Source organism: Rhyacophila brunnea, unplaced genomic scaffold (genome assembly GCF_057557595.1).
Source record: "Rhyacophila brunnea isolate RB1 unplaced genomic scaffold, BYU_Rbru_1.0 scaffold_3, whole genome shotgun sequence".
Lineage (NCBI taxonomy): Eukaryota > Metazoa > Arthropoda > Insecta > Trichoptera > Rhyacophilidae > Rhyacophila > Rhyacophila brunnea.
Window position 1 is genome coordinate 58,638,553 of NW_028232965.1, and position 23,334 is coordinate 58,661,886.

At 30.4% G+C, this 23,334-nt stretch overlaps 1 protein-coding gene across 1 annotated transcript; it reads right to left on the reverse strand.

Moving 5' to 3' along the window:
- Nucleotides 1-137: 137 nt before the first annotated feature.
- LOC147068624 (uncharacterized) lies at nucleotides 138-22,762 on the reverse strand. Its single transcript, XM_085952092.1, has 7 exons — nucleotides 22,589-22,762; nucleotides 8,802-8,948; nucleotides 8,386-8,493; nucleotides 7,497-7,652; nucleotides 5,714-5,877; nucleotides 2,059-2,185; nucleotides 138-702 (listed from the first exon to the last, which is right to left on the reverse strand). Exons 1-7 carry the CDS (start codon nucleotides 22,616-22,618, stop codon nucleotides 490-492), a joined length of 945 nt encoding a protein of 314 aa, XP_085808218.1. The 5' UTR covers nucleotides 22,619-22,762; the 3' UTR covers nucleotides 138-489.
- Between the last annotated feature and the right edge of the window lie 572 nt (nucleotides 22,763-23,334).

Sequence of the window (23,334 nt, forward strand, 5' to 3'; positions counted from 1 at the left end):
ATTTTTGGGGTGACACGTCATACTTAATCTGAAAGAGGATACGACAAAGATAATGCACTAAGTAGTGATAAATATTATTTTGCATATTGTAATATAATTATACATAGATAGACTTTATAGTTAAATAATACGATTGATGAATATTTTTGATACAGTTTATTGGGACACGTGCTTAGGTACCTACTAACTGTTAATGCAAAGAAAACATAAAAAAATATATATCAACGCATTCACGAGACCAACGCTCGAGCGCATGGAAAAATGTACAACATTTATTTACGGGTCAAGCATTGGTCAACTCCAATATTTAATTTATTTAATGCACGTTTATGTTATATAAATACAATTATAGTTTTCTGTGATAAAATGAATGGGGTACAATCATAATATAACGAATGTCTATTCACTTTGCCACAGAGGTAACTTGTCGTTTAAATCGCAATCATAATACTTTGTCTCTGGAAGTACGAACAGGTTATTTATTAATGCTTATTCGCTATGGTTGTTTTGCGGTACTTGGGCGTCATGAACCTCGATAGGTCGCTCTGCGATTTGGAACCTCGCGTTGGACGGCTGCGCGTTGATGGCAATTGTGTCGTCGTCCACTATTTGACCATGACCCTGACCTTGGCCTGCCTGTGACTTGGGTGTCAAGATGGAAACCGGATATTTAAAGCTGTAGAAGAATCCTCGCGGAGGTCCCTGGAAAATTGCATAAAAATACGCTTATATATAAATCAAATCGACACCGTGGTAATAGGCAGCTGTAATAATAAGTTTTAAAAACATAAATAAAGTGTTTCCGAATTCTATGGCTATGCAAATTAATATAACTTTATTATAAATCAAGAAACTTAAGGTCATTATGTTGAAACGAAAGAATAATTATATAAATTATTTTTTTTAATTTTATTTAAATGCTAAACTGATCACACGTTCATCAATCAAGATGCTAGCACACACGTCATAAATATTGTATTGATGACGACTTTTAATTCTTCTTATTTTACATTATATAGCATGACCACAGAGGTTGGATGTACGGCGTACGACGTACGACACCAAAAACTCCAATAATTAAGTTCATGAAAATCGCAATGTCATAAGATTCAGTAAATCGCGTAGTATATGTTAGTAATTATATAATATGCTTTATTACTCTGCAGACGTGCAAGAACATACTAAGCTAAATCACTGCGCTTCTGATACGTGGCATGAGTTCAAATACCGCTTGCTGGGTGGAAGTCAATCAATATTTTATATATGGACCCAGAGCATTCTACCAAGGATTGGCTATATTGATAATATTCAGTATTCGTACAAAATATGTCAAGACAATATCTCCATAGTGAGAAGATATTGAATCTATGTTAGTCTTGGAGTACATCGTGATTCAGGATGTACATGCATGGCAATATTAGCAAGTTATCGGCATATTATCTAACTGAATGAATATAAAAAATAGATACTATTATCTAAAACTAAACAATATTTTGTTTTTATTTTTGTAGTTATCGCAATAAAAAAGCATCCAAAAAGTCTTATAAAAAGCTGTATGGAATAATAATATTTTACTACTAAAACGTGATAGAAGAAAAAATATGATATTTTTAATATTATTATGTCTCAGTCAAATAAGACCATAATAATAATATTATTCTAAGAAACAGATCTATTCTGTATTTCGCAAATATTTTAATGCAAAGAAATTTACAGTTAAATCTAGAATCTGGTCTTCAAAAGAACCGTATATGTAGAAAATACTTAGTTTGGTAGGTATCTAAAGGATTTTGACCAATATTTATCATAAATGATATAGAGTTTTGTCATTTATACTAATTATGAATAATAATAGTGGAATAGATAATATATACCTATATATCTATATGTTAGCTGTCGAACTGTGTGCAAAGAAAACTAATAGTATGTATTGACTTAATTATGATTATGAAGTCAATAGTTCATAGTCGACATCATAAGCTTTCATTTATTTATGAAAATCGTAGTATCATTTTAATAGTCATCAAGTGTTATTATAAAGGTTAAGTTGTATCTTACGGTTGCTTCATCGTCTCCTTTGTATTGCTTCGGTTGCTTCAGTTCCTGTTTCAGCTGTGCCTTCACCTCTTGAAGTGGGCTCGATTCTTGGACGTCAACGTATTCGTACCTGCCATCATACTCCCCGCTGAAAATACATAACACTAGCCTTAATATTGGACTAAAATTTATCATATTCACAAATATTATTTACACAACTTTTTTCATAAGTATAGACCTAGTGAAAATCAGTAGGTAATGTTGAATTTAATTTATAAAAGTTAAATTTTAGACAAAAATCCTTTGTTCCTAATCACACTGCCATGGAAATCTGTAATAGTAATATATTCGTATAATAATATAATCAGGCGAACTCAACCCACTACTGGATTAAGCACACCCCCCCCCCCCCTTCCTAGCTTTTTATAGGTAAACTTTACGGTCCCTATTTTTTATTGCCACGTAGTTATTATTAAGGTAATATATCTACAGATTTTGAGTATTTTACAGAATAATTTCACTCATAGTATGTGTGTTTAATCTTATTATAAAAATAAATATAAAAATTTAATATATATTTTTCATATATTACATCGTTATCCAAAATAATAATTTTAATCCTTAAATGCATGATTTTTCCGACTTTCATTAAAAAAATATATTCATATGCTGTTGATTGTCTATAACATGGGGAAAATAATAAAAAAAAATAATAAATATTTTTTGGACAAATTTAAATATAAAAACCGTTTGTATCCATATGAATACACCATGCATTTAGCTCATAAAAGTGAAAGTGTACAACATGTAATGGAAAAATTGAAGGACTTAATTAAAGCCTTATAATTATAAAACAAATTCTTATAATTACTAACAAAACAATTTATAATACATTATGGAATAATTTAAAACAATTTTTTGCTTGATTTAAGCACAATATTACGACTCCACATTTCTCATAATATACTCTAGATTTTCCTGTATAATAGTTATCAAAATATACGATATGATTAATGTTTTTTTGAAGCTTTTCTTAATAATCTGACGACAGTATTCTCACTTGCTCCTAGGTCTGGTTCAGACGGAAGTCTGTTTTTTGCCTCATTTTCTTGTCCAGAGTATATTTCAAATTGATAGCCAAACCCTAACACATCACATAGCACAAACAACTTGAAGCCCCAATTATTTGGCTTTTTACGCATGTACTGCTTCATGTAATGTCCAATTTTTGACGAACATATTTGTTCATTTACACACAACCTCTGCTCCATAGGAATTTTACAGAACATTTGATTTAATTTATCATAAATAGGCCTATTTTATGTAGCCTATCGTGGTTAGGGTCTGTTCTGGGAAGAATCCATTTTGGTTGAAGTGCAGAAACTGACGAATCTTTTCAAATTTATTTGTATGTTGATTTTATTGATAAAAACGGATATACATCTGATCAGTATGAACGAGTGCCAGGATATCGAAAGACAGACATGAAAATAATTATACCTATATACTCCCTTATTTCAAAACAAGAAACTCCCACGGGCTTACTCGGGTCTTTTCAATGGAAAAAAAATCGTTTGTGCAACTATTTCTTCAATTATATCGTTGGTAAAAAAAATAATTGAAGAATTGGTAAGGTGTTTTGAGCTTTAATGTTGAAGTCCTGAAGAAGTGATGTGCTACCTAAAAAAGATGAGCAGGCTTCATCCAGTGCTATATTTTTCCTTTTTCATAATAGTTTTAGGGGATTAGTTTTTAAAGGTGGAAGACTTGAAGTTGAAGGTATTGGTTGATCATAGGACTCATCCTTTTGCAATGGCGAGTCGTCATTTGGATCAAAAGTGGAAACTTCCGCTTCGTCATCTTGCATACCTCCCATCTATCTCATTGTCATCGTCACTGATATCCATTCCATCCTCACTGTCAGATAAGTTGTTAGCATACTCTTCAAGTTTCTTGTCAGTTAAATAGTGTCGGCGAGCCATAGTTGATCTAAAAAGACTAAAATATGTTCACAAAAATTAGCTTCCTATGTGGTAAATATTACCCGTTAATGCATGGTGTATACGAACGAATACAGACGTAAATATCACATTATTCTAGAAATTTACAAAAATATTTACAATATTTTATAAAACTTTGCTTGACTGACCTTCATTCATTATAAAATGAATTTTTGTAGGACTGGAAGATGTAATATTTCATAGATATAGCACTGCCAACATGGAAAAACGTCACGATCCGATGAAATGTCAGATTGGTGTGGTTAATGCGTAATAAAAAATATACTTGAATCGTCTGGTGATCAAATATGAAACTAAATGGACGCATAGACTTTGATAATGATTAAAAGGTTTACGTCAACACTAAAATTTGGAAGATTTGGATAATAGACGTCATATTATGCTGTGTATTCCTATGAATACACCATGCATTTAAGTGTTAATGTTGTATTTATTAGCAACTTTTTGCAGAAACTATTAAATGGGCGAAACTTGATAATCGCATGTTTTAAATAATTCAACCTTGTAATAAAATAATAGCTTGCAACAAAATAATAAAAGTATGTTTTCAGGAGGTTCAGCGGTTACTTAGTGGTATTATAGTATTGTACCTAAACTTGGTATTCACCACAAATACAATTAATTTAAGGAGAACATTAATATAATTATTTGCACAACAACTGTTTTCACAAAGCCCTGACAACATTAACATATATTTTTCAGATTGGAAATAAATAGTTTTTACAAATCGAAATAACAAACGACAGCGATAAAAAGATCAATAATTTACACATGGAAAGCAATAGTTTTGACTTGTCAATAGATTATTGTAACTCACTACTCACAACTACTTTACGAACGTTTTAATTACTACAAAGAATATTTTGTACACAATGATAATATCAATTACCAATTAGGAATGCGAGATTATTTTCATATATTACTGTTTTATTAGATTTTCTGCAACATATATGATTATTTAAACTTCGTATCGATGCACTTTTTGCTACTGATCAAGAGACGATTAACGACAGTTTTGACATTTATGACAGTAAAACATTCTGTAATGTCTTCTGATATCTTGAAATAAAATATTGTAGAATTGTTATTAGTTATGAAAATGTATTAACAATAAAAAACTATTCTCCCCGTCGTTCCAATTGACCATGTTACAGTTGTCGTTGATTTATGAAAACACATTAGAAATTGATATCTTATCAGGGCTTAGTGAAAGCAGCGTTTCAACAAGGTGGCTTATGATTTTGGTTCCGTTGTACAACATTTTAAGTGATTTAATTTATTCATTTGTGCTATTATTTTTAATTAAGTGAAACATATTTTCTAACTTTTTGTTATCGTGTACCTACTTTTATTAATATTATGTAAAGTGCGTTTAATTCTCACCATTTACTTCATATCAGATTTATTTAAATATCATAAATTTACCGGTACGGAAACATTGACTCTCTTGAAAACGTTAAAGCATATAATATCCTCAGTTTCAGTTTTAAAATATTAGTAAATTAAATAATATCTATGGTTCACCGAGAACATGGTCTTTTTTTTTTTTTTTTTTAAACAAAAACGCCTTCTGAAAATTGAATCTAAAAAGGAACCTCTACGGGAAACGCCGAAAATGTCCCAAGAGCCATCATAGAAATAATGAATTATCTTACTGCGGGTCAGGGTTAGCCTTGGCAAGATCAGCTGCCTCCTGCCAAGCTTTTTCGTGGGCGAGACGAGCTTCGTGTACTTCCGGTGTTTCCTGTGCCGGCTCAAGGGCCACATGAGGAATGTTGTCTTCTTGATGGAATCCTTCTTCATCAGCAAAATATTGAACCTGGTACATATCGTAATAAAACGTAAATATAATTTTATAAAAATCTGAGTAAATTATAGGCAAATTAGTCTGTGTCCAATTATGTCTAAAGCTTTCAAAAATACTCTCCAACCGTCGAAACGCTGCTAAAAAAGAGAGAGCAAACTGGACTTAAGTCGTATATGGGTAATATTATACAGGTTGTCGAGGAAGTTGTAGAGCGATATCAAAAGTTTCATTGAATATGAAAATGCAAAAGTATTTGATTCCATTAAAAATTATCAACTATACCTACACCTTGTGCAATCAAGGAATCTTACGGCACTAAATAAACTTCATAGGTATTATAGTAATACAACAGCTTGCGAAAAAAACTTTATAAGCCATCTTGTAAGTTTCTTATTAGCAAGGGTGTCCGGCAAGGTGACACGAACTCATCAAACTATTTACCGTTACTTTGAACAAATGAATCGCCATTAACGGCAAATGGTTCAGTCACTTGCTTTTTGCAGATGACATCTTTTCGAAAGACCCAAAAGTCGTACAGCAAAGGGTGCAAACGAAAGCCGCATAGTAAGTTTAAATATAAATATCTTAAAGAAGAAAGTAATTATAACCTGCTTTGCTGATCTAAATAAGCGATGTTCAGCAATGGCACTCAAATCGAGCGCGCCAAAGATCGTGTACCAATATCACGGATATCGAATGTTAATTGACGAGATTGCTCATAGAACCAAAATGATATACAGTGAATTTAGGCGTAAAGCCTAAAGTGTTCAATCGATAGGTATGTGCTACCAATGCTCACGTATGCTTGTGAAATATAACGCAAAAATACCAGAAAAGGTGGCAGACAATAAGTAGCGATGTGATAGAGGCCATAGTAAGTCGGACATGTCGCTCGGAAATATTTTATAAAAATTACGTTATATAAAAATTAAGATAAAAAGAAGTTTTTATGTAAGTACCATGTTTTTAAATTTTCTGTTGAATCATATAAACTTGACAATTCTATGTATTAATAAAAACTTTTTATTGTACTTCATAGAAATACTGAATAAATATTAAGTATAAAATACTGAAATGTCATGTTGACATTTCATATTGATTTCCAAAGTAACGCACGTATATATTAATAATTTAGTTGCTAGGACCCCCTTAGCAACCAACAATAATAACTTTCCATACAAAACAGAATTAACTGAAAATAAATTCAATGCTGCCTAAAAATGGATAAAAGTATTAAAATAATGCATTGTCGTCGTGTTCTGGTATATTCTAAAAGTTTCAAATGTCTAGCTAGTCGGGAAGTTAGTTAAAAATCTTCAATCGTCAAATACAAATCTTGGATAAACAAGAAAAAAATGTACTGGATACACAAGAAAAAATCTGTAACGGACAAACAAGAATACGAGCTAATAAAAACGTGGTAGAATACGCAAAAAAATCATTTTTGGGCGCCTCGTTTAAATATAACTAATTTTAATAACCTGAAAAAGCATTATATTATCATGCTAATTAGAGAAAAATGAATGAATCGGAAATAATATTGAACTTTCATAAACCAAATTTGTTTCATTATTTTTTTCTAGGTACGTAAAAAATATGTTAGATAATAATTTAATTTATAGTATGTGTACCTTTATGAGTCTGTTCTGAGCATCTTTGAAAGTATACGATCCTTGAACCTTTCCGTTGGCTTCGATATTCTCCAAGCGTGATGATTCTGGAGCGGAATAACCGAAAGCAGCCGCTCCTAATCCATCTTGGCCATGGAATTGTGAAGCTACGTACACCTAGCAAAAGCGGTAATCATTATTTATAGTTGCGTTGACTATGTTTTAGAATAATAATTCTACAATTCTTATTGTAGATATATGCGATGGAGAATGATTTAGATTTGATTGAGTTAGACAACAATGAACATCGATATCATTATTAATTTTATTATGCAAATATTTATATGAAAGATCAATCCCATTATAATACTACATCCGCCTTCGCAAGAAAACAATTTATAATAAAAACAATATATACATGATGTCGAAAAATATATTCGATAAAATAAAAGTAAATATGTGATTAAATGGCGTTTATTTTTGGAAATCATGATACGCATCATATTATTATGTAGTTATTGTAATTTGACACAATAGATTATTTATTATACAAATGAACTTTACAATTAGTTGGCTCGTAAAAATCTATATATATTGTGTTATGATAATGATGAACCCAGGTATTTATCAATGCATATTTTTAATATACCATGCATGTTTTATGCATACTATCATACATGTTTCTATTCCTGAATATTTATCATGACTGATTAATAAAATTTATTCAAATAATGAATATTATGCAAGAATAAGGTCAATACCAAATATTTGTAGTTTTCCATACGCTTATAATATTTTTTAACATTATCCGAAGACCAGATTGACCAAAAATAATATGTTTGATTTAGTTGTAAACGTAAAGATAAAATCAGCTAAAAAGTGTGTTTTTATTTTTGTTAAAAATACTTACGTCTTCAAGGTAATCGCCAGTGTTCTCAATTTCTCGTCCATTTTTGAAGTAGTGGCCCTCTAAAGGGCCAGTTTCAGCTGACTTAAAGTTTGGGTCGGACTTTCTTACCTACAACAAAATAAAAATTGTTAATTCGATTTCAAAAATTAATAATACTCAAAAATCGTTGCAAATAAGTTTTGAGTGAATAAAAAATGATATATATATTATCTATTTAATTTAATTAAATAACTATAATATATAGCATAATAAAAATACATTTATTATTGGATTTGAGTGTACCTATGTAATTATTATCAAACAGTTGAACGGATAAAATATTACAAAATTTTTCATTATTTTAAGTTCCGTGTCGGACAAATATTTTAATAAGAAGATGTTCCTTCATAAGCATATTTTATACAATATTGTCATACCAATGGCAATGAAGCTGTCTTGACAGAAAGTTCTGGTTGTTGGAACGGTGGCTGATGAATGTACCGTTGAGCTTCTTCCGGTGACAAGTCCAAAAAAATCAGTGGTTTTTCTACAGGAGGACCAGCATATACGGTGACCGCCAAGAACTGTTCCAAAATTTAAATAATACAGTTGTATTAATACTTTCATTGATGATATGTGTTGAACCTACCTATATCATATGGCACACAAGACTTGCAGACTAGTGCACGGCCTTTATAACGAGAGTCACGGGAAGATTTTCCGGGAACGCTGTAAGCACAGCCGGCAGTTACCATTTGTTACGCCACGGTATATACCTAAAAGGGTGCGGAGACTAGTGGTGGACGGAAAGTAGCTAAAGAGATGTTGCTGATGGACAACTGGAGTAGAGAGTAACCGAGGACCAAGTATCGTGGAAGTAATAGTGACATTGGCGAGGAAAAAGAAAATTAATAGTTACGTTCAGAGATGGTCAATAAAGTATCTACTTTATTAATCCAATAACAAAGTTCTAGTACACTGACATGATTACATGGGTGATATTCTACACCAACGCATGGTAAAGAAGCAAACCCGAGTATCATTTCAACTGAATTACTGTATCACTTTTTCATAATATGCCAGTAAATAAAAATAATTTAATCAGTAGTAGGTACTTCAAGATCTCAAATTGTAGTATTTATTCAAATTATCTCCTTAAATTAAAACCTGTTACACGATCGTACGCAAAATAAAAAAGATCTAGTACTACGAGCTACAATTGGTGTCATTAGCTTTACGTTACGTTACCTATATGAAAATTATTGTGCTGTCACGAACATCTCACTCAATATTGTATTATAGGTAGATAATGTCTTTTTTCTCTGTCAAAAGCAAACTATTTTCTATTGGAAAAAAACAATGTTTTGTGTTGGGAAATGATTTACGAGTTTCTGACCAACAACATGCTTTATTGTTTCGACAATCATCATTTAAAATACATTTTAATAAATTGCTATAATTACTTTTATAAAAAAAAAACAAAAAAAAAACTCCGCCTATCATAAAGCAGACAGTTATTTGTTTTAATAATCGTATTATAAATATGGAGATGTAAGTATGTATAATGTTGAACTGCAGACTGTTTTATTGCAAATACCTAAATCATTTTAAGCAAATATAATCATAAAACTTCAAAACAAAACATCAACCTAATAGCCGTGATAGTCAATTTTTTGCAAGAAAAATCATATTACCTATATGGAAATAAATAAACAATTTTTGTTTCATGTCCGCTTATTGGGTGAAGTAGGTAGGTATATTGAACCTCGAAGAATTCATGCCACCGCCAGTCATCTTACGACTTCAGGCTATGTACGAGTATCTCGTAGGTCCGTAGGTCCGTAGCATCGATTAAAACAAAAGATAATATCAATTGAGAAAATCCTTATTGAAGTGATTCTATGTGACAGATCGTTTTTATCATAAATTTATTGAAATACGATTATGTCAGATATTATCTTATTAAGTTTTCTTAAGTAACCTTCGTAATATATGTTTGAACATAAGTATCTATTGTTTTTTTACAGTTATTTTTGAATTTCACCTTCGATTGAATTAAAACATTTGTTATTTAAATTAGAAAGTAAATATCATTATGACCACTTAAAAATCTGTAAAGACAATTATGTGCATAATAATATTAAATTAATGCAATAATAAAGGTTAGTAACTCAAGACTCAAGCATAATATTTTTTTGTCTTGAATCACATGAATATTAGGACAGCAACTAAATGAATAAAAATATCTATTTATAATTATGTGAATGTGTCATAAGTATTGTAAATACATATTATATCATTATACATGTTTTTAAAATATTTTTTGAGAAAAAAACGTTTAATATAAAAAAAGTATAGTGAAAAAATGGCCGGTCTCATCGTCGACATCAGCTGATAACGGATATGGCATAAAAAGAAGAATATGAAAAACAATATTATGAACTGAATTCCATAATACATTTTCTACATCAATTCTGAATTAAACAACGAAACTAGGTAAGGTCTAAATATCAGAATATTAAAAGCTCACATTCATAAAATTATTTCAAAATTAATCATTCACGATTTTTGAACAAGCCAATAATTTTCATAAGTAGGTCCATAAAATATTATTCTCAGCATAGTATTGAGCCGTTGTCGTTAATTAAAACAATTTTTCGGTCATTACATGCGATCGTTTTCATGGCTCCATTAATCATTTTAAATTATCAATAACAAAATCTAATTAGATATGTAGTTATTTTTTACATTTAAAAGGTGAACACCAATAATAATTATAGGTTACGTTTGTAGAGGTCAGATTGCGTTAGATTATCCTGTTCGAAGATGAGTTCCGCGTAACCTTCTCGATTCACCTGTAGCCGCGTCGCGGTTGCCTCTTCGCCTATTACTATATCGGCCAGATATTCTATTTTATTAGGCAGAGATCACAAATCAAATATGTTGCATGTTTATTTGACAGTAATATTTATAGCAATGAACCTTTTACAAAAGTGTGACATATATATTTTAATATCGGCCGCTTTAACAGTGAACCTTGGATCTTTAAAATATCATAATATTATTAACAGACGTTCTGCTATTGCGTAGTTTGTAATTTCGACAACAAAATTTCCACGATTAATTTATATATCAAATTTAAGCAGTGCATACGCATTTGAAAATATTTAATATAACATAATATCGTATTATCTTTTACTACATACTTATCTCTTATAGGCTATTCTATATAGGCTATTAGTGAATCAATTATAAATTAATAAATTTTAAAAATTAATATGATAAATATATAAATAGATTTATATTTATACCATAAGGAAAACATTTTCTCTGACCATTTTTATTATTTGTATGCTACACAATCATAAATAAGAATCTAAACATCACTCTATCTCTAAAATCTCTAAAACGCAGATGAATCTATACAATAGCATACCCACAATATATTATGTATATAGAGTTTTAGAATAAACTTACGCATATTATATGAAGTAAAGTGCGTATTTAAAAATGAAACTATTTGCATATCAATAACACGATCACGTTCCTATCTCAGTCTGCCAGAATTTAAATAATATTTTACGTTGATTACGATACTTAAGCTGAATGAAGATTGACTAACAAAAACAATGTGGATTTATTATGAAACTAATAATGGATAAATGATCATAGATGAGATGATCATCTTCACCTTGAAATGTATCTGCGTCACAATATTTTATAGTTATTATGACTTTAGCAGTTGAATACCTATCTGTTAACAACACAATACTATACTCGTAACATAAGTAGCCCAGCATGTTCATCGTATAGAAAACCCTTCGTACATATTATAATATTATCATATCAAAATTAAATAATATACTAATATATCGTCGCTGTTTTGTAAAAAGGGCGAACTAACCAAAATGCTATTTTACAGGAGGAGGATTTTTAACTATTGACATTTATTTGTTTATGACCTGTGGATGATTATAAATATCTAACAAGTTTATAATAAAGCTTAGAAAGAATACTGTCATTATAATAGGCATTATTATATAATATTTTAAAAGGCCTAATATGTCATATTCGCTTTTTATTCGTAATTTTAATTAATTTAATTTTAGTCGATTATCGTTTTTAAGTACTTTCCTGTGAAGATACAAATTCGCCATTTTTACAGAACAAAGCTAGTGGGGTACATATTGTATTTTCATTAAAATCTCGATTTCGCCAAAATCGTTGATTCGCCCTTTTTACTAAACACCGACGATTTATGTGATCGCCAGTTGTTGGTGGAAAGTTATTATATAAAATGAGATAAAGAAAATTATAATATACCATCAATTTATTTTAAAAATAACTTTTTATAGGGCGCTCTTAAGCCCGCTAGAATGACGAACTCATAAAGTTCAGTGAATGTACGTGACAACAAAGAACTGGGAATTGCGAAGAGTGGAAGGCGCTAGTGGATGCCGTAAATTTTCTTTGTTATATTAGTGCTGAAATTAATTAATTGAATCCAGAGTAGATACGTAATGTTTGACAACCATCGCAATATGAATCTATGAAAATAATTACTTAAAATGCTGAAAATGCATTTTCTGAGTATCTACATACTTAATTGTATTTGAACATAATAAATAATTATTACGTCGTATTTTTTAAATCTTTTTTGTGACAAGTTTTTTTGTGCGCGTATGATGAATAATTATTTTAATACAACGAATTCATTTTTAACCTGTTTTTGTCATATATTAAAAGATTTCAATTTATTTGGTGAATACTTAGGTAGGTACAAGCCGTATAACATGATTCGTGACTTCCAAAAAAATAGTGACAATGGTTTTTTGAAAATGGAAAAGTTGTTGTAAACCTCGCGTACCGGATCTTCCATAGCCCAAAAGGTTAAATAGCACTCAACAATCACAATATACATAATATATTATATACCGTACCTACATAGATACCTACATAAGTATGCGCGTTTTAATAAAGACACTTTGGTGTTGTAATTAAAGTGTTTAACAAAATATGTAGCCTATCTATATTATAGGTAATATTTATTTTAGATTCATGCCTATTTTACCACGTTTTTATTAGCTCGTATTCTTGTTTGTCCAAGATCTTTAACTAACTTCCCGACTAACTAGACATTTGAAACTTTTAGAATATATCAGAACACGACGACAATGCATTCTTTTAATACTTTTGGCCATCTTTAAGCAGAATTGAATTAATTTTCAATTATTTCTGTTTTGTATGTTTCGGAAAAAAAATCGTTAGAAGTAATATCTACTACTCACCAGTATTGGTTGCTAAGTGGGTCCTAGAAACTAAATTATTAATATGTACGTGCGTTACTATGGAAATCAATACGAAATGTCGAAATCACATTTCTGTATTCTATAATATTTATTCAGTATTTCTATAAAGTACAATAAAAAGTTTTTATAAATACATAGAATTTTCAAGTTTATATGATTCAACAGACAATTTAAAAACGTGGTATATAAAAAGTTCTTTTTATCTTGTAATTATTTATAAATATGATCAGACAGTAAAAAATATTTTGGTATATATTATACAATATTAAATTGCGTCAATGTTAGTCACTTCAATGGAATTAAGATTACAATTTTGACGGACAGACATTACATTAATTAATATATATACCTATATATATTGTTTAACTAGCATCACTATTATATTATATACTTAGGTTTATATACCAATATAGATATATGTACATTGATGAAAAAACGAGAGACAATAAGTTGAAATCACGTTTTAATTTATTAAAATTACGCCCACGATTGCCAAGCGGTTTACGCGTCGGCTTATAATGATGTAGATCCCAGGTTAAAATTCTGGGTCTGGTAAATACACATAAGTATCGTTTTTTAATTAGTGTTTGGAGTCAGAGTTTAGACCTAATAGGTTGAGCAAGTAGCTAACATCCATTTCTCGCGAAAACAAAAAATCTGTTAGTACAAATATCCACTCTGTGGAGGATCATAATATATGATCTTATTGGGATCGGACATGGTCAACAAAAATTAACTTTTTTTTTTTATTTCTGTTTAGATGGTATATTATGAGCATAACGAATATGTGACTAAAATAGATCAATTTTAGGAATGGACTTAAATTGTGAAGCAGAAAAATTTAGTTGAACAGAAAAAGTGGTTAAGTATGACCATACACTTATTAAAATTTATTTACTGTACCTATTCGGTGGAAAGACATAGTTTTAAATTAGTGATAAGTTATAAGCTTATAATTTATCTAATGACCATTCATATTGGTTCATTGTGGGCATCTCTTGTGATAATGGCTTGATAGTCATTCGCTCAATAGATGAGATCTCATCAATTTACTCATCCAATAATAACTATGAAATCAATTTATTCCGTAATCATAATAATTTTGAAAAAATAGTTTATCATACCAAAATATACAATGAAATGCCTGAATAATAATAGCTAGCTAGCCACAAGAAAGTATTCATTCAGGTCTTAAATAATTTTGGATTGCTAATCAATTGCCATTCAATCAGTGTCATAGTATTATATTTAATACATATGTAGTAGCTCTATATAATTATATAATATGTATATTATGATAGAGTTCTGCAGTGTTAAATTAAGAAGAAATGGTATCAGGAGTGCAAATTTATATTCTAACTCTAACCCATACATATTTTTATGGAAACAAAAAAACACATTATGTAGGTAGTTATATATTACTTGTATTATTTTGGAAAAAAACACTTCTATAAAAATATTATGTTACTTCTTTATTATTAACCCTCCTAACTACGTTGTACACGGAGCTGATTGCACCCCCTGGCACCCCTTCAGTTCACTGATTGCTTCACTTCGGCTGGAAACAAAACTACTTCTATAGCTTTATTATTATTTGTGGGATTGTATAATTAACATAAATTTGTTTCTTACCATTGTATCAAAATATTTGCATACGGATAATGTGAATGTAAATCCGGCTTTATGTTCAGAAACGAATCTTCAATACTATGCATAGTCAGCGTCTATTATTAAGTCGTGACAATAGTTTTTCATGCAATGTATGTATGTATCTTCATCTAAACATCATAATATTATAATATAAATCAGCTGTAGCGAACCAATATCATGCTTGCCTCCTTTGGCACGCGAGACAATTTCGATGGCACGCTAAAGATGACTATAATATGATTATTTTTATTATAACATTTTATTATAATGTGCAGCATAATACAATATATATATATATATAGTATATATTACGTCATTCAAATATTATTGTAGTTAGCTATGTTCTCTTTAATGTTATTTACATACACTAAAAGATATTTAGTGATGGCATATAAAGCATAAAAAGGTTCGCCTTCGCTGATATACATCTGTATGTTGTACGTGGCACTATCGATGTATTACTTGGTAACTTACAATATATGAGTAGGTTTCTATGTTATCCGAAGAGATACAGAAGTTTATATGTGTATATACCTTCCTGTTTCTTCGAAAAAATAATATTTCACAATGAATATCGCAATCAATGCTGAGCTGGGTGAAAAATTGATCTAAGGTATCTCCATACCTTATTGCAAAAGTTTTAAGGGCCCATCTTTGGGAGTTACGTCTAAAAAACTTGTAGACTTTGTGAGAACTATATCTATAATAAATGTCACTGTAATGTTCTATCTTTTCTAATCATAAAAAAATAGCATGTTATTATCATAGAATATTTTATTATTATCATGAAAGGGTATTATTGTAAACGTCATCATTTAAAATTTGAAATAAAACGGTATTTTGGGAAAGAATGGCAAAGAATGGACCTTGAGATAATAATATATTAAACAAAATAATAATACTAATATAATTTATATTAAATTTAACGTCGTTTTTTAGTCGATAGCTATTTCGGTTGTACCTCTATTATGAACGCCTAGTCTTGATAATGGTGTTACAACCAAAATAACTATCGACTAAAATGGTGTTTTAATATAATATTATCATTTTGTAAAATGGAGTTCTAGTAAGTAGATGCTAACTCAATCAATAAATACAATATTAAACCATCATAAAATACGTATTAGTATAATATCATGACAAAAATATAGAACACAAAGTGTTTATTGTACACACATTTCTGAAAAAAATACCAGTCAATTACATAATCCAATAGATATATTATATTGGACTATATGATAATGTTATTTTTTAATATAATTATTAAAGGTATAATGCACGTGTTGATAAAATAACAATTGTAAAAGGTATTATCACCATAGCCATTTATTGTGATGTATCAGAATATGACCTTATTTTTGAATGGGCAACGTTTGCAATAATATCTGCCTTTCGATTGTATTAATATAATATTTTAAATGATCATGAAATATTGATTTCTCCTATGAAAAAAGATAGGGCATAATAATGACATATATTTATTATTTCCTATAAAATGAATAGATGGCTGAACATCCACATATGCTCCAAATTCTAAGTTTTCGGTGCTCACAATTAATATTATGATCGCGTTTAGGCTTTGTCTCATTACGATAATCTTTTTTGTTTGTATTTAAAAATATGAATATAATATAGTATCAATCGTATAAAATTAATTAGGTAGTAGGTTTATAATACTAAAATTAGTAATCGCATGTAACCACATATTATTTTTAATCTCTATATATATAAAAATCTCGTGTCACGATGTTTGTGGTCGAACTCCTCCGAAATGGCTCGACCGATTTTTATGAATTTTTTAATGTATATTTGTTAGGTATGAGAATAGGTCAACAAGTATATTTCATACCGCTAGGTGATTAGGGTATCTCTATCCAGAAAAATTTTCTTTTATTTTTTTGACAATTTTTTTTTGTATTTTTTTTGTTATTTGGCATAAAAATACCTATAACCCCAAATTTTAACCCTCCTACCCCCACCCTCCCATTTTTAATCGCGATTTTATTATTTTTGTATGAACAAATTTAACCGTCGTTCGTATTTCAAACAGAACGAAATTATTTATGTTGTTGAATGACAGATGGCGCTACATCCGAGAAGAATTCAAGAGAAGCGTCGCGTCATTTTGACATTTCATTCGGCATATCACAACGCAGTGCGTGCAAAATTTTGTACGATTTATTTTAATTTATCTATTTTTATGTGCGTGTATTACAGTGCACAATGCCAGCAAGACGCAAGGGGGGCCATTTAGGCCGTCGAAGAAATAAAGCAACAAACATGCGAAATAGTAGAGCAGAAAGAACAGACGAACAAATCCAACAAGAGAAGAAAAACGTGCGTGTAAGCATGTCGCAATTGCGTGCATCTCAATCATAAGAGGCACGAGCTGAACGAAATCAACAACGACAACAATTACCGACAACGCTAACAAGTACATCGAACATTTACATCCGCTTCGTTCCTTCGTCTCGCATTCGAGTACGAGCCAGATATTGAATATTCCGCTCATCCGAAAGTGCTGATTGGTGCTATGGACAAAGAATGTCCCCATTGTCTTGCGCTCAAATTCAAACATGAGTCAGCCGGGATGTGTTGCGCATCAGGAAAAGTGCAACTACCAGAAATTGAGATACCACCAGAACCATTGAACGGCTTGCTCATCGGCACGGTTCCAGATTCAAACCTGTTCCGGAAGTCCATTCGCACATTCAATTCATGCTTCCAAATGACTTCGTTCGGAGCAACAGAAATAGTTCACAATACTGCGGCAAATGGTCAACAATTCCATTCTGCGTTCAAAATCAGAGGCCAAGTATACCACAAAGTAGGCTCATTGCTGCCAATGCCAAACGAACCACATAAATTTTTACAAATCTACTTCATGGGCGGTGAGGACATCAATCATGTAGATGCACGTTGCGGCTACAATGGCCTCAATTCGCCTATTTCCAGGCGCATCGTCGGCGAACTGGACGCCCTGTTGAATGAGCACAATGAATTATTGAAATTCTTCAAAGCACACATGCACGAATTGCAAAGTGACAATCACGCTATTGTTATCAATCCTGATAAAACACCAGCTGGAGAGCACGTGCGTCGATTCAATGCACCTGTTGTTGACGACATTGCTGGAATCATGGTTGGCGACCGCACATCGACGCGAGAAATCGTGATTCGAAGAAGAAACAATAATCTGGAGTTCATCGCTGACACACACCGTTCATACAACGCTCTCCAATATCCGCTAATTTTATGGAAGGGACAAGACGGATATTGCATAAACATTAAACAACGAGATCCTGTCAGAGGTAATTCATTCATTATGAACATCATTAGTCATTTTGAATTGAAAAAATGAATGGTTGATGTTTTTTTGTTTTTATCGGCGGTCATCGTCTACAGCGCTCTATTCCTCTTTCTGTCATAGATCCCATCCCCACAAACTTACGATACATTCGTTATTTTTTATTTAACAACCAAAATATTCACTAGAAATAATTTATATGGCAGAACAACGTTTGCCGGGTCAGCTAGTAATATTATAATATTTACGTTGTTGTATCCATGAAAAAAGCAAATTATGTATTGTATTTAGAAGCGATTAAATAATGGATTAACGTGTTTATCACTAAGCTTAAAGGCATTATGAACATTATGAATTATGCACGCAACTGTAAGCAGGTAAGTATGTTTTGTCCCTTTGACGTATCTTCCGTAATATTTCCGGGCAATACGGTTGAAGTACTGAATGAAAAATGATTCACACATTTATCGAAGCTTCCAATAACATATTGAGACACATTTTTTATGATTTTTTATCGAAATTAATTTAGTGTTTCCAAATAAAAGCCGTAAACTTAATTAATATAAACGCAACGCATTTTTTTCGGTATACGCACCAATTAAAATAATAAAAATAATATTGTAGGTCGTTGCATTGTGTAATTTTGTCACAATTTAAAAAAAATCCCTTTTCCGGCATCATAATATATGGAAGATTTAAGCTTTTAAAAAAATCACCTAACATCTGTTAAGTACTTATATCACAATATCAACAAAACTCGCTCGACAGCATAAATAAATATTTGCAGTTATGTAAGTCAGTATATTCCAATAAGTATAGAATAGTTTATCAGATGCTAACGACTCGCGTGAGATTTTTTATCAGACGTCGTTAATACATAATATTATCAGGTTTGCAGTATAAATTTTCAATGCCAAGGCAAATAGATATTTTAGCATTTTTATTTATAATTCGCGTTCAATTTAAACTATGTAGGTATGCTGAATGATTAATAATATTATTTAGAAATGAAAAATATCTATATTAGTAAAGCTGTTATAGTGCTATTTATTACAATCAGAAATTATTTCTAACTGTATACCTTCTTTTATACATAAGTATAATATTATACTGAAAAACAAACGATTTTTAATGATCTTTAAAATATGATTTTGTTTTTACACATATGAATTAGGTAGATACAGACCTACAAACTTATCTATAGAATGGGTGGGGGAGCCTCTGTCGAAAACTACCCAATCATACTCGCAACTAGACAGAATCTTACATTCGAATAACATTTTTTTAAATGGCGTCCATATGATAGTTCGAAGTTCTATTTTTGACCGTTCTTTAGATAAGTTTTTAGGACTGTACCTTATTTGCTTGGAATCGATTCTTTTCAGTTTTAACAGAATAATAAAATTATTCATTTATTTTATATTCTTAATTCAAATTTTTATTAATATACGTAGCTATTAAACAAAAGAATTAATTTTACTAAATTTTGTTATTCTTCTAATGAAGTGTCAAAATTATTGAAAGTCACTGTAAAAATATTTATTTGTTTTCCGAGAAAATATTAATAATACCTAATGAAATTTTAATTTGGCGACGACTTTTCTTCTAAAATATTGTATTGGTTGGATTGTGATGAATCAAAACGAGATTTGGCGGAAAATTGCCAAGAACTGGTGAGTATTTCATTATTTTTTTCTAATAAAAAAAACATTGGGTGATAAAATGCCTACGAATTTTGACCCGATGTAGCATTACCTACATATTATAAAATATTCATACTGAATGTATTGTAAAATAGATATTATGATGCACACCAAGTGTGATTTTGAGAAACATGGCTATAACAACGATTAATAGTTTCTAATATTTTCAAAAAAACTTGTATGAAACCTGAAAACCCAAATAATATTTCGATTTCACATGTTAAAAAGGTCATAATATTATGCATTTATATCTTAAAAGCTTTCGTGAAAGGACATTAATTATATTACATTATATAAGCTGCATCGTATTTTGAATGCGTTCATACCCTAAAAATACATATTTTAAATTCAAAATTCCTTGTTATTTCAACACCACATTTAGAATTTAAAGTGTGCTGTTTTACCAAAACTATTGTTAGAAACACAATGAATTAGAAGTAATATCTTGATTTTCTAATAATATTGTAATAACAGAACAGTGACAAAACAGAGCAGCCAGGGGAAAAATAAATCATTAATTTTCTATTTATTAATTAAAAATAAAGTTTATAAACGAAATATATATAAAAATTGAATATATTATATTATAATCACTTCATGTTGGACATTTTTCGCAAAAACCTCAGTTTATCTGGTTGGTTTTGATATTCATGCAGAACTCCACATAATTACTCATTATTTTATTGTACCTAGTCACCTAAGCATTTTGAACATATTAGATTGATTAATACAAGATATGGGTACCTAGCTTGCCGGTAACACCGAGTTGAGTCCCATTTAATTGAAAATTTCCAGCAATTAGGAATGCAGAAATTATATAATTTGATTTGTTTACGGCGTATTCAAAACCTGTATTATTAAAAATCTATACAACATATAGAGATACATACGAAAATTTCAATATTACATGTTATATTTTTCCCGAAAGGTCATAGTTATATTTATCGCTGTTCTGTTTTATCACTGTTCTGTTTTGTCACCGTTCTGTTTATTCGTGGAACCATCTATAGATGTTTAATTGAAACAAAACAAAAAGTGCGTAATCCACATAATTTGATAACGATCAATACCGGTTTCATTCACTTAGACTCTAAGTCTTAGACTGTCTTAGAGGGACGTGATTAAGTGATCAGTTTACTTCCAGTGTCCATCAAATCGATCGAAACCGGTCCTAGTCATTACCAACATAGTATGTGGATTAGCATTAGTATTGTTAAAGATTAACACTGTCAACGTGCTAATAAATTGTTGATAATGTCAGCACGGCTTTAATATCATGGGTATATCAAGCATAAAAATGCAATTTGAATATATTAATTAGATAATTTGTTCAATATAAATAATGTACCGTTAACTTTAATATCATATAAATAATAATATTATAACAAAACCAGTTATTCAAATCATTTATAATCAAACATTAAGCCATCCTAAGGATCTTGATTGACGTTTCTTATGAATTATTCGCCAATAGTTCCGTTAAAACATGCCATTAGGTAAAGTTATTTGAATATAATCATTATCACAGTAAAATATACTTACCAACAAAGTACCTAATCAACATAATAAATATTGTAAACCGTATAATATTTTATATAGAAAATCTACTGATTGATAGAATAAATCAGTATTCTTACTTACATATTATGATGTGTATGTACTAAAGTAAAATATAAAAAGTACCTATGATAAACACATAAATAAATTGGTGGGGTATTGGGTTTTCCCATGATTTGCTAATGTTTAGTTGAATATCAGCACCCAGTTATTTTATTCAGCATATCGAAAAAGGTTATGAATAGAAGTCAGATCATTTCCTAAAAAATTACGATAAAACTCATTCTCAATTTTAACCTTCAATAAATTAATCAAGGGTGTTGCTACTTTTGCATAATCAACCCCTTGTTAAAAATACTGTAACCCCTCGTTAACACTGCTAATTAACGGCATGGAAGCATAATAATAGCCTATCGAGTTCACAAAGTGTCTCAAAGCTTCAGAAAGTTAGAACTGGCTCTTTATTTATATCTTTAGTTAATTGCCTACTCAGTTCACGTGATATTTTTCGACCCTCATGGTTTCCTAAAAACTTCGGCAAATGAGATCACGAATGTTCGTCTAAATAATGAAATATTAATTATTTTTGTTGTACTTTTATTCACAATACAATATAAAATAATATATTACATTAAACTGGTGAATACAATAACATAAAATATACGTTGATAATAATGTAATATATTGTTAATACTCACGGCCAAGGCAGCAGTTAACGTAGGGATCATCCTCGCGGGTTTTTACTGACTCGTTTCACAGAATAAGCAATAATTAACCGCAAACTTCGAATCGGACGATTGAAAACGTGACTCGAATCGATCGATAGACCAAACGTTTCACTCTAAACTGAAACGGATAAATCGCTAATGCATTGTGAAGATGCTCCTCGCCCGTATTTATATGGATAGTTTTGTTTAAAACATCTCTCGAGTGGCGACTTCGACTAGCGAGGGAGGGGAGGGGAGGGCCGTCGGATGCTGTCCGCTACCGTCGGTCACTTCTTGTTAAATTTTGCTTATCTCATCTACACGACTATAATAGGATGTAATCCGTAAGGTAAGCAAATGCACTCACTTCAAGGTGCATTAATTAACCGATGTCACAAAAAAATAAACATTTCATGAGCTGTAATTTTCAGGAATTGAAATCTCGAAAAATGTTATAAATATCAGCACTTTAAGCTTTTCAAGTCTGCGAAGAACTAGTATAATCATAATATTATATTGGGTAGGTATACTACCTTGCAACCCATCTGAAATTGAATAAGCATTTAACATTTTGCTTGACATATAATTAACTTAGATAGGTAATAATTGAACATTAAATAAGGAATGAGTAGGTATAAGAAAATAGAAAAATATTCAACGTCAGCGTACATAATAAAATTAAATATATTTTTTCCAATCCTTTCCTTTTGAACACCATCTTATCAACCGCCGTCTAA

What these genes read in the sequence shown, in the direction of transcription:
- LOC147068624 (XM_085952092.1), bottom strand. Translation starts at nt 22,618, where the DNA reads ATGATCCCTACGTTAACTGCTGCCTTGGCC. An exon ending in AAGGCTAACCCTGACCCGCA is followed by an intron (nt 2,186 to 5,713) that starts GTAAGATAATTC and finishes ATGTATTTTCAG; the next exon opens with CGGGGAGTATGATGGCAGGT. An exon ending in AAGGAGACGATGAAGCAACC is followed by an intron (nt 703 to 2,058) that starts GTAAGATACAAC and finishes GCAATTTTCCAG; the next exon opens with GGACCTCCGCGAGGATTCTT.